The 15595-nt window shown below is 44.1% G+C and overlaps 1 protein-coding gene across 1 annotated transcript in view; it reads right to left on the bottom strand.

The window, feature by feature from the left end:
- Positions 1-1256: 1256 nt before the first annotated feature.
- The window catches only part of LOC138829849 (E3 ubiquitin-protein ligase RNF10-like), a 35530-nt gene continuing 21191 nt past the window's right edge, over positions 1257-15595 (bottom strand). Inside the window, exons 8-17 of the mRNA XM_070026403.1 lie at positions 14136-14261; positions 13637-13907; positions 13215-13348; positions 11060-11177; positions 10735-10836; positions 7653-7808; positions 5086-5186; positions 2847-2904; positions 2595-2753; positions 1257-1789 (exon numbers count right to left, since the gene is read on the bottom strand). Coding sequence (XP_069882504.1) covers positions 1713-1789; positions 2595-2753; positions 2847-2904; positions 5086-5186; positions 7653-7808; positions 10735-10836; positions 11060-11177; positions 13215-13348; positions 13637-13907; positions 14136-14261 — 1302 coding nt within the window. The 3' untranslated portion in view covers positions 1257-1712. The remainder of the gene's footprint in view (positions 1790-2594; positions 2754-2846; positions 2905-5085; positions 5187-7652; positions 7809-10734; positions 10837-11059; positions 11178-13214; positions 13349-13636; positions 13908-14135; positions 14262-15595) is intronic.

A 15595-nucleotide genomic window follows, 5' to 3' on the forward strand; every position in this document is an offset into this window, starting at 1 on the left:
TTGTACAGTTCTTTTTTCCTGTGGCCACAAAGAAATTAGGAGTAAGAGTCTTGAAGTCAGGTTTGATCTGCTTCTTCCTAATAACATTTCTATAAAAGGATGTCACTCATAGCCCCTTACACATTTCTTAGCATTGTGCTTTTTTGCTTCCATATGACCCATAATTCCGGGCTGGAAAAATTTCTCCAGGAGTTGCTGATTCAGGATTTCCCAGAAATGGCAAGTTAAACCTAAGCTTAGCATTAGGCCTGACACCAGAAAAGATATCAGTGCATCACAACTCATCAGTCAGGCTGTTACTAACTTAATTTTAAGAAATTGTGTGTCGGGCTGGGAAGATGGCTCAGTGGTAGAGTGCTTGCCTTGCATGCATGAGGCCCTGGGTTCAACTCCTCAGCACCACATAAGCAAAAAGCAAAAAGCCGGAAGTGGTGCTGTGGCTCAAGTGTAGAGCGCTAGCCTTGAGCTGAAGAGCTGAGGGACAGCGCCCAGGCCCAGAGTTCAGGCCCCACAACCAGACCCCCCCCCAAAAAAAAAGAGTTGTGTGTCTAGTTAATCTGTAATGAATTTAAAAAGTTTACATTTGCGTGGGTAAGTAATTTATTCCAAGTTACACAGCTTTTTGCTTACACATTCTGCTAGAGGTCACTTTAGTAAGCAGTAAAAGAAGATATCACTCAAATTTGGCTGAAATCAGGGAAAGCTGCAAAGAGTAGGCAACCTACTTGCTGTTGACTTGCCTCTCCCCACGTGCTGGACTCCTATTCTTCCATCTCAGGCCACATCACTTAAAAAAGGGTTGGAGGGAAGGGTGGCAGGTCCCAGAGCTTTCTTTTTTTTTTTTGGTTGGTTGTGGGACTTGAACTCTGGGTCTGGGTACTATCCTCAGCTCTTCAGCTCAAGGCTAGTGTTCTACTGCTTGAACCACAAATGCCACTTCTGGTTTTCTAGTGGTTTATTGGAGATAAGAGTCTCATAGAGTTCCCTGTCCAGGCTGGCTTTGAACCATGATCTTCAGATCTTAGCCTCTTGAGCAGCTAGGATTACAAGTGTGAACACTGGCACCTGGCACCCAGAGCTTTCTTAATGAGAATTATAGCTTAGCTATAATTATATAATTATATAATGAAACGGTTCATGAGACAGGAAACCCTCCTCCCCCAACACACCTTGTGAATACAAATACTAGGGACAACCTACCACATCCAGCTGGCCACAGCAGGGCCATTTGTTAGAAGAAAAACTTAAATTCAAGCTGTGTGTCCTAAATCCATTTTATTTGCATCCCTCTTTCTTTAACAAGGAGAACTGAGCAGGTAGGGAAGAGTTACCCATTCAGATAGGTGTGCTGAGTGACAAGGACAGCCCGACACAGGATGCCACAGCAGAGCAGTCCTGAGGGACACTGAAGGGATTCAAACTTGTTTGGTAAAGAAAATTCATTACACATGGACAGAAAGACTAACCTGGCAGCGAACTAAAAACCTTGGCAGGAAGAGATCTCGTGAGTGTCAATACTTTATTTTGGTGTAAAGACGGGAAGCTGGAAAATACACTGTATTTAAAATTTTCTTGGTTTCCCCTCACATTGTGGAAACCCCCTCCCCCCGCCCCAAGTTAATCTGTTCAAACTCAAATACTTAAAAATTACAGCAGCAAAACAAAAGCGCAGGAAAAAAATCAGATGGAGAAGGTAGCCTGGGCGAGTAGTGTCACTTGGTATGGACAACTGAGGTGCTGAACAGGAGCTTCTGTTTCTGCTTTTTCCTTTTCTTTCCTCCTTTCTCCTCTAAAGGGAAACAGAGAACTCAATTTGCAATGCCATCCCCTTGTCCCTGCTTTTTCATTACTAAGCCAGAGTGTGGGATAAAAGTGCAGGCCCTAGAATTCCCTGGATTTCAATAACAGTCCTAACATACTTTTTGTTGTTTTTTTTTTGCCAGTCTTGGTTCTTGAACTCACAGAGCCTGGGCTCTCTCTCTGAATCTCTACCACTTAAGCTAGCATTCTACCACTTAAGCCACAGTGTCACTTCCAGCTTTTTCAATTTATGTGGTACTGAGGGCTGGAACCCAGGGCTTCATGCATGCAAGGCAAGCACTCTACCACTAAGCCACATTCCCAGCCCCTAGCATACATTTTCATTCTTGTCTGTAGGCAAGTCACTCTTCCTCCCTTGATATCAATTTCTTCAGCTGTAACTTGAACACCATACCCATTTAACATGGTTGTTGGGAAATAAAACTAGCACAGTGCTAGTTACATATAAAGCACACCATTAAAATGTGTCATACTACTACAGTGCAGGGGTGGCCATGAGCCTGATTTCCCCATCTATGAGCCACCCTTTACCAACTCAAGATTCTAAAGTGTAGGCAGGATGTATGCTCCACTATTTTGGAAAAACAAATCATAGTTTCACTTCCAGGAGATGGTTAAACAAGTCCTATGTCAAGCAAAACCATTAGCAGACACTCAGGTGCTGAAGGCAATCCTTGAGGCTAAGAAGAAAAAGAGCCTGAGCAAGCCGTGGAATCTGTAGTAGGAACAGCAACCTGAGTGCCTGTGCTGGACACTAGAGTTCCTGCTCTTACCAGAGAGGGGATCTGAAGTAGAGGGTGTGTCCAGTTTCATGAAGGCTGCTTCAATAGCTTGGCTGAATGAATTCTGGAAACTGGGCACAGGAACACGATCTGAGTTATCACTCTCCCCATCACTGTCCACGGGGGCAGGAGGAACTAAGCTGTTCTCATCTGGAAAAGACAACAGCGTTCTAATTCTAGAAACAACTCTAAAGCTTTTAAGGACAGTGTCTAAGTGCCTCTTCACCAGCAGGCCCTTCTCACCTTTCTTTGGAGCAGTTTTGGGCCAAACATCTGCTTTAGCTTTTCCAACCCGCAACATCTGCCAAAGTGGAAAGGGAGAAAAGAATTCAGCCCAATGTTTTTCCACATACCCACCTTGACAAAGGGGTATAGAGCAAACCATTAACATTTGGAAGGGGTCAGCACTAGGATGCAAACTTGGAATTACATCTGCCAGGCAGGTAGCTTTAGTAGAGCTAAAGCCCCAGCTCTTTTTTTGGCTTTATTTTTCAGGTAGGGTTTTATATTTTACCTGGGAATAGTTTCACAATGAGATCCTCCTACATATAGCCTACATAGAAATACAGACATACACCACCACATGAGGCTTATTACATTGGCATCTTGCAAACTCTTTGCAAGGCTGGTGATCCTTAATAGCTGAGATTACAGGCATGAGTCAATAAAGCCTTAAGTGGGTTTATTCTTTAGAAAATATGTAAAGAAGCTGGGCCATGGTGGCTCACACCTGTAATCCTAGCTACTTAGGACACTGAGATCTGAGGACTGCAGTTTAAAGCCAAACCAAGCAGGAAAGTCTGTGAGACTTATTTTCAATTAACCACCAGGAAACTACAAGTAGCACTGTGGCTCAAAGTGGTAGTGCTAACCTTGAGCAAAAAAGCTGAGACAGCACCCAGGTCCCAAGTTCTAGTCCTATGACTGACAAAAAAAAAAAAAATGTAAAGAGAGATATGTAGAGTACTTGTCTAACATAAGCAAGGTCCTGGGTTCAATCCTTAGCAACACCAAAAAGAAAACAGAAATGGTAAAAACAAATGGAGAACATGGCAAAAAGAATTCAAGAGATGCTTAGATTCTCAGGTATGATGGTTGACATCTGAATTCAACACTGGGGAAGTTGAGTTTGGGAGGATCACAGTTCAAGGCCAGCCCAGGAGTTCATGAAACCCCATGTCAACTAATAAAAAACTGGGCTTAATGGAATGCAACTGTCATTCCAGTTATGCATGAAGTGTAAATAGGAAGGTCAGGTTTCAGGCTAGCCCAAGTGAAATGTGGGCGCTTGTGGCTCTCACCTATAATCCTAGCTAATCAGGAGGCTGAGATCTGAGGATCTCGGTTCAAAGCCAGTCCAGGCAGGAAAGTCCTTGAGACTCTTATCTCCAATTAACCCACCAGAAAATCAGAAGTAGTGCTGTGGCTCAAGTGGTAGAGCATTCACCTTGAGCTGAGGGACGGTGCCCAGATCCAGAGTTCAAGCCCCATGACAGACAAAAACAAACAAGCCCTGTAGATTAGGGAAGCAGGGGGTTTAGAGGAGGGCAGCAGACAATTGCAGAAAATAACTGGGTGAGTTATATTCAATGTACATACTTCAAAGTGAAACAAGGACCATATGGTGAGGCTGGGATAGATGGAGGTGGAGAATGACAAAAGGTGACACTGAGCCCACGTGGAAGTGTGGCTCAATGCTTGGTCCAATGCACCAGCCTTGAGCAAAAAAGTCAAGTGAGTGTGTGTGCAAGGCTCTGAGTTCAACCGCAGGTGTGCGCATGTACGTGCGCGCGCGCGCGCACACACACACACACACACACACACAAGGTTACTAAGATATATCACCTATGTTTTATTCTGCTTTTGTTTTTGTTGTTATTGTTTTTGTCAGTCATGGGGTTTAACTCTGGGCCTGGGTACTGTCCCTCAGCTCTTCAGCTCAAGGCTAGCGCTCTACCACTTGAGCCACAGCACCACTTCCTCACCTATGTTTCATTCTTACTAGAAATGTTTTTAAATGTTTAATCTGAGTCTGTCATGAGGAAACAGACAAATCCAAATGATACCAACTGAAGAATTCAAGAAAGCAACTGGTACCAATGCATTGAGCAGTAGTAGCTTCTTTAGTACTCTTGGCCTCGTTTAGAGAAAGTCTAAAGTACTCGTTTTTGAGAAAGTCTAAAGTACTGAGACTAACTCTATAAATTTCCCTCTTTAGCTTCCCACTGTTATGTACTAAAATCAATCAAGCAACGGCTCTAGGTCTTCCTTCTCTAACAGTATTTCCAGATCATCTGCTCTTAGCCACATCCTGCTGCTTAAAGCTCCAACTGGCAGCAGATTTCCCTTATATCATCCACTAACTCAAGTTTGTTCAGCTGTATTACAATGAAGGACAAGAGTCCTTGGAAAAGCTTCTCAGAACAAGTAGAAGAATCCTTCTTAGATATTCTTGGGCTGCTTTTACAAGCAAAGGATTTACCTGGGCAAAGGAAGGGAAAGGAGAATCTTCTTCCAAACTCCCAACACAGAAAGAGGGACTACCCTGCCCGGCAGTGGGTGACAGGGGGGTCAGCAGAAAATCTGAAAAACCAGAGACCAGATTATGTAAGTTCCAAAGTGCTAGTGTCCTAACACAATAAGCCCTGAGTCAAAGCAGGATAATTCCCACTGCACACCACTCTCCCGAAAACTTTCTCTCAATCTTTTATTACTATTTTTTTCCCTGTTCCTGGAGCTTGAACTCAGGGCCTGGATGCTGTCCTTAGCTTTCTTGCTCAAGGCTGGTGTTCTTCCACTTGAGCCACACCTCTACTTTTGGCTCTTTTAGTAATTGAAAATAGTCCAGCAGCCTTTCCTGCCCATACTGGCTTCAAACCACAATCCTGAGATCTCAGCTTCCTGAATAACTAGAACTACTATAGGCCTAAGCCACCAGCACCTAGTGAAAACACAATCTTTACAGATAATATCCAATGACCTGCTATATTCCCTCATATAGCACTATTTGATTATGTGAATATAGTAGTAGAATCATATGTGATCATAGGATACCAGAGTTATACATATTCTGATTTAGTACATTTTGTTAAAAAGTGCCTGACAATCTTAAATATCTGCTGGGTGCAAGTGATTCAACACCTGTAATTCTAGCAACTCATGAGGCTGAGATCTGAGGATTGCAGTTCAAAGCCAGCCTGAACAGGAAAGTCCATAAGAATTTTATCTCCAAGCAAAAACCAAAAAAGCTAGAAGTGGAACTGTGGCTTAAATGGTAGACCGCCAGCGTTGAGCAGAGCAGCTCAGGACCTGAGTTAACGCATTAAAAAAAAAAAAAAAATTAAGAGAAGGGTCAATAATGCTAAGTATTTCATTTCCTAACACTAGAGTCCCTCAATAAGTATTTGTTAAATTTTTAAAATTTTAAATGTCAAAGACTTCTTTGAATACCTGACAATCCTCAATTCTCCCTCAAGATACCTAGTCTTCAATATATATTTAGTCTCAGTATGCTATACATTTAGATATATAAGCCCACAATGAAATGATTTTGTAATGGTCATTTTTTAAAATCTTATCCACAAATGTTTAACATTCTTTTTTTTTTTTTTGTCAGTCGTGGGGCTTGAACTCTGGGCCTGGGCACTGTCCCTCAGCTCTTCAGCTCAAGGAGAGCGCTCTACCACTTGAGCTACAGCACCACTTCCGGTTTTCTGGTGGTTTATTGGAGATAGGAGTCTCACGGTCTCTCCTGCCCGGGCTGGCTTTGAACCGCGATCCTCAGATCTCAGCCTCCTGAGTAGCTAGGTTTACAGGCGTGAGCCACCAGCGCCTGGCAAATGTTTAACATTCTATAATCTACTTTTCATCTTCCCATTCATTAGTAAAGGCAGCTACTTCCTTGTTCAAAAGGTATGAAGTACTGGGTGCTGGTGCCTCACACCTGAAACCCTAGAGGTACTCAGGAGGCTAAGATCTGAGGATTGAGGTTCAAAGCCAGCCTGGGCAGGAAAGTCCATGAGACTCTTACCACCAATAAACCACCAGAAAACTGAAGTGGTGCTGTAGAACAAGTGGTAGAGTGCTAGTCTTGAACTGAAGAGCTCAGGGATACTGCCCAGGCCCAGAGTACAAGCCCTATGACCACCACCACCAACAACAACAACCACAACAACAAAAGGTATGGGCTGGGAAGGTGGCTCAGTGGAAGAGTGCTTGCCTTGCATTCATGAGGCCCTGGGTTAGATCCACAGCCACATACACTGAAAAAGCCAGAAGTGGCACTATGGCTCAAGTGGTAGAGCTCTAGCCTTGAGCTGAAGAACTGAAGGACAGCGCCCAGGCCCAGAGTTCAGGCCCCACGACAAAAAAAAAAAAAAAAAGTATTAAGTATTTCATGACATAAATGATGTAATTTAATCATTTTCTAATGTGTAAGCTTTTTCTTTTATTTATAAAGAATACTTTGGTAAAGAGACTCATTCAAAGATTCTCAAGCATTTAGAGGACTATGCCAAGCAAAATCTAGAAATAAAACAGAAGGAAAGAATCTAGAAAGTAGGTTTGAAATTCAGAAGCTGGGTAGCATTTAAGAAGTCTGTACAGGCCGGGCGCTGGTGGTTCACGCCTGTAATCCTAGCTACTCAGGAGGCTGAGATCTGAGGATCGCGGTTCAAAGCCAGCCCGGGCAGGAGAGACCGTGAGACTCTCCTATCTCCAATAAACCACCAGAAAACCGGAAGTGGCGCTGTAGCTCAAGTGGTAGAGCGCTCGCCTTGAGCTGAAGAGTTGAGGGACAGCGCCCAGGTCCAGAGTTCAAGCCCCACGACCGACCAAAAAATAAATAAATAAATAAAAAGAAGTCTGTACAGCTAATGGGAAAAGATAATCAAATAGCAAGAACTTGAGGTAGTTTAGGACTATCTGAAGTTAAGGTTTTTCACCAAAACATGACACCATGCCAAACAGAGTCAGAGTTGTAAATTCAGATACAAGAGTGTTGCTTAAGATTTAGCTACTGCCTGAATTCTTTATATTTCAGCTCTTTACCTGTATGGGAACCTGGACTTCTGCTGAGAGGAGAAAGGGAGAGGGCCCCTTGGCCCTCAGTGCTGGTAGGACCCAAAGCATGATCAGAGGAGCAGGTATAGGAATTGAAGGCAGGAAACTGCTGTAGATTCTCTAGGGGAATGTGGACTTCAGGGTCTGCAAAGGAAAAACAGTAACAGTAAACCCACTTACATAATTCCTCAAATTTCCAACAGTTAAAGACAGCCAAATAACAGACTCTCAGGGATCCAGAGAATACAGATTGGATACTGTAAAATCTGCATTTAATGCAATTTTTATTTATTTTTTTTTTAGGGGGGGAGGGGAGTCCGGTCGTGGGGCTTGAACTCTGGGCCTGGGCACTGTCCCTCAGCTCTTCAGCTCAAGGCTAGCACTCTACCACTTGAGCCACAGTGCCACTTCCGGATTTTTTCTTTTTGCTTATGTGGTGCTGAGAAATCGAATCCAGGGCTCTACCATTGAGCCACCTTCCCAACTCACAATTTTTATTCTAAATGTCTGTTTTTACTCCAAATTGTCTGGGCCTGATGGCAGCACACAGAATGTTATAATTGCAGCACTCAGGAGACTGAGGTAGGAGGATCTCTGGGTCAAGGCCAGCCCAGAGTACATATTTCAAAAGAACCAAAGCAAAGTGGAAATGGGGCTGGCTCCAGTGGAAGAATGATTGACCAACAAATGGAAGGCTTTAAATTCAACCTCAATACGGTGGAAAAAAAAAAACCCAAACCAACCAAACAACAAAAAGGCCAAACAAAGCAGGTCACACACCTGCTGTCTTAACTACATGGGAGGCTAAAATCACCAGGCTTGCAATATGAGGTCTAGGCAGAAAGTGTCCAAGTCCCTATTTCCACCAATAAAAGAGGCTGGATGTGGTGGTACACAACTTTCATTGGGAAGCATAAATAAGAGGATCAAGGTCCAGGACAGACCAGGCATCTATTTGGAAAGTAATGATAGCTAAGAACACTAACAAAGGGCAGGGAGTATGACTTAAGTGGAAGAGTGCCTGCCTAGAAATTGCAAGTCCCTGAATTCATACTACAGTAATGCCACGCACATACACACAAACACACACATGCAAATATATATGACTTATTCTAACTTCATAATTAAAGATGGGTGTTAAACATAGTTGTTTATATTGTTCTACTTATCTAAATATTTTCCTAACAAAAAAGCTAAAGCAGGGCTGGGAAGGTGGCTCAGTGATATCGAGTGCTTGCCTCGCATGCATGAGGACCTGGGTTCGATTCCTCAGCACTACATAAACAGAAAAGGCCAGAAGTGGCGTTACAGTTCAAGTGCTAGAGTGCTAGCCTTGAGCTCAAGAGCTGAGGGACAGTGCCCAGGCTTCGAGTTCAGGTCCCATGACCCAAAAAAAAAAAAAAAAACTAAAGCAAAACATCCTGCTCTTGGCAGAGGTCAGGGCATATCCCTGTAACACAGCACTTGGGAGGCTGAGGAGAAACGGCTAAACTCAAAAATTCAAGGCTGGGGCTGGGAAGGTGGTTCAGTGGTAGAGTGCTTGCCTTGCATGCATGAGGCCCTGGGTACGATTCCTCAGCACCACATAAGCAGAAAAAAGTCAGAAGTGGTGCTGCGGCTCAAGGTGGTAGGGCGCTAGCCTTGAGCTGAAGAGCTGAGGGACAGAGCCCAGGCCCAGAGTTCAGGCCCCACAACTGACTGCCCCCCCCCCCAAAAAAAAAAAAAAAAGAATTCAAGGCTTGGGCTGGGAAGGTGGCTCAGTGCCTTGCATGCATGAGGCTCTAGGTTTGATTCCTCAACACCACATAAGCAGAAAAAGGCAGAAGGGGGAACTGTGGCTCAAGTGGTAGAATGCTAGCCTTGAGCTAAAGAGCTGAGGGACATCGCCCAGGTACAGAGTTCACACCCCATGACAAAAAAAAATTCAAGGCTTGCCAGGTGCCAGTGGCTCACATCTATAATCCTAGCTACTCAGTAGGCTGAGATCTGAAGGTTGCAGTTCAAAGCCAGCCCAGACAGGAAAGTCCATGAGACTCTTAGCTCCAATGAACCAGCAGAAAACCAGAAGAGCTGCTGTGTGGTTTAAAGATATAGAATGCTAGCCTTGAGCAAAAGAGCTTAGGGACAATACTCAGTTCAAGACTCAGAACTGACAAAAATTTAATAAATAAAAAGTAAAGCCCCTTTCCTGAAACATTTGTTTCTCAAGTTGAGGTTGTATGAGCCAATTAGCAAAGTACTAGCAGTCCTAGCGTATGCTTGTTCCACTTTGGGAAAATTTATAGTGTTTGTTATACCACATGGAATCATAAGAACTAGGTGCTTTTCCCAGTCAAGGACTCAAATCTTTGTTTCCTGGTATATAAGCAGGACCTCAGTTACATTAAACCCCTAGATTCAATGAAGTTTATGCTAGAGAATCAGATCCTAAGATTGTGCTTTACTGGTACAACAGTTCTCAAATCTGTAATTTCCTTCACGTTCTTCCTAGCTTGCCTGGTCCATCAGACCCTCCTGGTACTCACTGTGTAGTACTGTCCCTCAAACAGGGGTGAACTGGGCATGTGGCTCATGCTTGTAATCTAAGCTACTCAGGAGGCTGAGATCTGAGGATTCAGGTTCAAAGCCAGCCTGGGCAGCAAAATCCATGAGATTTTAATCTCCAATTAACCACCAGAAAACTCAAAGTGGCAGAGCACTAGCCTTGAGCAAAAGAGCTCAGCGACAATGCCCAGGCCCCGAGTTCAAGCCCCACGATCAACAACAAAAATAGTCAGGGGATATCCATTATTCACAGCACCAGGACTCTAGCATTCCCAGCACATCTCTAACTTCCTCTCCGGAAACAGTGTGAATCTCATCTTCACTTTTACTATGTGCTTTGTATACTCAAACAAACTCATTAAATATTCAACCAACCCTACAAAGCAAGTACTGTCCTAACTCACAGGTCCAAGAACTGAAAGAAACAAACTGCAGAACACAAACCAAGTAGTCTGGTTCCAGGCCCAGAGCTTCCACACAATGACATATGGCACAAGCAGTCAAAGATAAGAGTTCCTGAACGTACACTTGCCCTGCTTCTTGTTCTCCTCCATTTCAATCCTGCGCTCTCGGCGGCGTTCCTCCCGGGCCTTCTTCTGGCGCTGGCGCTTCCTCTTCTCAATATCATCTGCAGATTAGCCAAATTGTGAAAAGGCAGGTCTTAGAGCACCTGGACTATTCCTGGCTAACTAGTAACAAAGCCTACAGTGGATCCAACTGGACAGATGATCATACGGAGTGTTTCTGGAAGAATCAACTCATGATGCAGTTCCTCAAAGTCTCCACCCACACTGGTTTCTGGTCTGAAGTCCCTGAACCCCACTACAGATGCAAAATGGCAACTTTCTTACCTGAGAATATCTCTAGGGTTTCCTTAGAGACCACAGGAGGCTGCAGAGCCAGTTCGCAAATGCTGAACTCACAGGTGAGAGGCAAGTGGGAGAGATATCTATGACGCTGTCGAACATCCTATATTGGAATTAAGACCAGTACTTGAGAACAAAGGGTCTCAAGCCAGATTTCCAACAGTATACACATATTCACAGACAGCCCTAGCACTCAAAAGACTAGTACACAAGTTAAAACTACTTTGAAAAGCCAAATAGAAACTGGTTTGGCTACAACAAGACAGGCACCAACTAAATCAAGAGATTTTTCCTAGACTGTGCTGCAAATATGAACAAATTGAGCCTAGTAACAAATTATCAATAGCTATTCAGCAAAGAGCAAACGGCACATGGTCTCCCTGATAAATCCAAAAATGCAAGGTGATATGACAAAATTAACAAGGCTTAAGAAACAAAGGACTTCCACTCATGTGGTCGAATCACTACCCATGCTGCTAATCACATATATGGTACATACTTGCACACCAGAGGGAAACCAGGAGGAGGACACAGAACTAGAGGGAATCAGGGAAAAACATACAATAGCAGGACCCATCAGCTGAACTGGACATTGATCAAAATGAACCGAGCAACTCAATGACAGCAATGGGAGGGAGGGAACAAGTAGGAAAGAGGTAACAGCTGATGCTATGCAAAACAAAAGAAATGTACATATCACCCGATGTGGAAGAAATAACTGTATTGTCAAAGCTCACAGAACTCATAAATGTTATAGACCATGATAGACAATTTGTCCCATGAAAGTTAGAATGTGTTTTATGACTTTAACTAAGCATCATTATTCCACAATACTGTAAAAATTGGGAAATTAGGGGCTGGGAAGGTGGCTCAGTGGTAGAGTGCTTGCCTTGCATGCATGAGGCCCTGGGTTTGATTCCTCAGCACCACATAAGCAAAAAGAAAAAAGCCGGAAGTGGCGCTGTGACTCAAGTGTTAGAGCTCTATCCTTGAGCTGAAGAGCTGTGGGACAGTGCCCAGGACCAGAGTTCAGGCCCCATGACCGGACCCAAAAAAAAAAGGGGGGACATTATGTAAACAATCACAATAAAGAATTTTAAAAAATAGCTATTCAGTTGTTTCTGATTTTCTAGGGTCTACAATGGAAGAGAGAGAATAGGCAATTAGGAGAAAAAAGCAAAAAATAACTCTGGGACCCACTGACAGAACTAATGGTAACTAGGAAGAGAAATGATATTTCCCTACAGAATGAAGTCTGGCCTGAAACAGGGAAAGATAAAGCCCATTAACTTATTTGCTAATATTCTCTGAATGTGTATGATGGAAAGCTGACAGTACTCCAAGTCTCTAGTTTTTAAGGCTTCTAACAAATTGGTGATCAATACTGGAGTTAATTCCAAAAAAGCAAAAATATATTTATATAAACTATTAGACTGTAATTCAGTTATCTGCTAAGCTAAAAATGTACCTTATGCCTGTGTGATCTGGCTTATAGCCTCCAACAAGTTTTCAATTTTTTTTTCTTTTCTTTTTGTTGGTAGTCGGGCTTGAACTTAGAGCCTGGGCCCTGTCTCTGAGTTCTTTTGCTCAAGTGTAGCACTCTACAACTTTGAGCCACAGTGCCACTAGTGGTTAACTGGAAGTCTTACAGACTTCCTGCCTGGCCTGGTTTCAAACAATCCTCAGATATTAGCCTCCTGACTAAGGAAGATAACAGCTGTGAGCTCACAAGTTGTGAGCCTGGGCAAGTTTTCAATTTTTATGGATATTTCTAATAAGCAACCAGAAGAAAGAGAAACAAGCACAAACTCCATCTTGAATGAAATGAGACTTCCATATCTACAAACCACAACAAATTATCCTGGGGAGCAAGAGAGCAATGTAAATTGACTTACCAAGCTCTGTCATAGTAAAGGAGAAGCATCTAACTTTAAAAAGAAAAAAAAAAAATTCACAGCACCATCAAAAAAACAAACAAACAAAAAAAAAAAACATACCTAAACCTGAGGTTGTGCCTAGCACATTCAAGGCCCTAGGTCTGATTCCCAGCATAAGAAAAACAAATAAAAGTCTTATCACAAACCTTGGGAGGACTACCAAAAGAAATTAGGGTTGTTATTCCCTACCCCTCCCTCCTTACCTCAGACATGGAATACCCAGCAATCTCTACCACAGTTGCTGAGATCTTCTCTGGGCTCTGCTCCAGGCTGCCATACTCCCGTACAAGGCAGCGCACATTCACAGGATGCAGGAACATATGCTGCCCATCCTCCGCTGAAGACAAGAGCTCTATCACAAGTCAGTTATTTTTAAGGGGGGGCGGGGGGTCTTGAACTCAGGGGCTTTGCTTTGCTCTCACTAGGCAGGTGCCTACCACTTAAACCACACTTCCACCCCACACAACTATCCTGTCCTAGATAGGCCTGCCACGGCCTCCCTTAGCTGAAAGACCCTAAAATCCAAACACCAGGACCTAGTAGAAATCTGTCCTGTTCAGAAGACCAGGTGATCCTTTGCAAACACCTCTGTGGCAAGCCAGCCCTCCCCCCTCAGGGCTCTCACCTTGATAAAAGTAGTAACAAGGAGAGCTGCTCAGGTGTGTGAAACCTGGTTTGATGATGGGCTCCTGCTGACCAGACTCAGTACAAATGGTTCTCTCCCCAAGACTGTCATCTGCTAACTCCGAGTCATCACAGGTCTCTGACAACCCCTCAGGCTCAGGTTCAGACACTCCTTCCTCTTCCTCTACCAGAGGCAGAGCAAGAGGATGAGAGTCCAGAGAACAAACTTCTGTGGTTTCTTCATCGAAAGCAGAAAGATACTCTAGCATACCCTGTCGGAACAAACTCTAGGTCAACAGAAAGTTATGTTTTGTTTTCAAACAGTGATATGGCAAAAACAAGGGTAAGAAGCTCTCAGCTACTGATTTAACACCTCGGGCAAAGAGCAATGAGCATACAGGAATCATGAGTCATAGTCCCCTCTGTCCCAGAAGTTCAGATCTCACAACAGTGCATTTGAGGAATGACAGCCATTTCATCTGTAACGGGGGCACACTGACCTTCCTTGGTTGGAAAACAGATTCCTTTGCCAAGGGAGCCATCAGCACCAGTTGTTCTAGAGCAGCCATGACACCAGTGACCTCCCCTCTGCTTTCAGCCAGTCCTGACAGAGCGTCTTCCCGAGTCTAAAGCCACCAGGAAGAAGACCAGAAGGAAGTAAGTTTCCAGAAACACATTCATTTTGAAGGACAAGGACTTAGAATGGCCCCTTCTCAAGAGAAGTAACTAAACCCAAGGGGAAGAGGTTTAGTTAGGTTATTAAAACCCTCACTTGGGCTGGGAAGGTGGCTCAGTGGTAGAGTGCTTGCCTTACATGCATGAGGCCCTGGGTTCGATTCCTCAGCACCACATAAGCAAAAAGAAAAAAGCTGGAAGTGGCGCTGTGGCTCAAGTGGTACAGCACTAGCCTTGAGCTGAAGAGCTGAGGGACAGCGCCCAGGCCCAGAGTTAGGTCCCACAACCGGGCCCCCCAAAAATAAATAAAAAATAAAAAATAAAACCCTCACTTGTTGAAGGAAACAGGTAGCAAAAACACCTAGTACTGGGCTGGGGAGGTGGCTCAGTGGTAAAGCGCTTGCCTTGCATGCCTGAGGCCCTGGGTTCGATTCCTCAGCACCACATAAGCAAAAAGAAAAAAAGCCGGAAGTGGCGCTGTGGCTCAAGTGGTAGAGCACTAGCCTTGAGCTGAAGAGCTGAGGGACAGCGCCCAGGCCCAGAGTTCAGGCCCCACGACCGGACTCAAAAAAAAAAAACAACAAAAAAACAAAAAACACCTAGTACTTACACATGTACAGTGGCTCAATCCTGTTAGTTGGGAGCCAAAGATTAGGGGAGTGGAGTCTAAGGACAAAAATCTCAATAGCTAGTCATGGTAGAGTGCACCTGTCATCCCAAGCTACAGAGGTAGCAAAATGGCGGGTATAGCTGTATACACCTATAATCCCAGCAACCTGGAGAGGCACTAATTAGGGAGATCACAGTCCAGGTCAACCTGGCCATAAAAGCAAAACTTTAGCCAGGCATGGTGGCTCACACCTATAATCCTAGCTACTCAGGAGGCTGAGATCTGAGGATCACAATTAAAATCCAGCCCAGAGCCGGGCACTGGTGGCTCACGCCTGTAATCCTAGCTACTCAGGAGGCTGAGATCTGAGGATCCCGGTTCAAAGCCAGCCCGGGCAAGAAAGACCATGAGACTCCTATCTCCAATAAACCACCAGAAAACCGGAAGTGGCGCTGTAGCTCAAGTGGTAGAGCGCTCGCCTTGAGCTGAAGAGCTGAGGGACAGCGCCCAGGCCCAGAGTTCAAGCCCCACGACCGACAAAAAAATAAATAAATAAAAAATAAAATAAAATAAATTCCAGCCCAGGCAGGAAAGTCCGTGAGACTCTTATCTCTAATAAACCACTAGAAAACTGGAAGTGGCGCTGTGGCTCAAGTGGTAGAACACTCACCTTGA

The sequence above is a fragment of the Dipodomys merriami genome, unplaced genomic scaffold, assembly GCF_024711535.1.
Source record: "Dipodomys merriami isolate MVZ:Mamm:240054 unplaced genomic scaffold, mDipMer1.0.p SCAF_177, whole genome shotgun sequence".
Lineage (NCBI taxonomy): Eukaryota > Metazoa > Chordata > Mammalia > Rodentia > Heteromyidae > Dipodomys > Dipodomys merriami.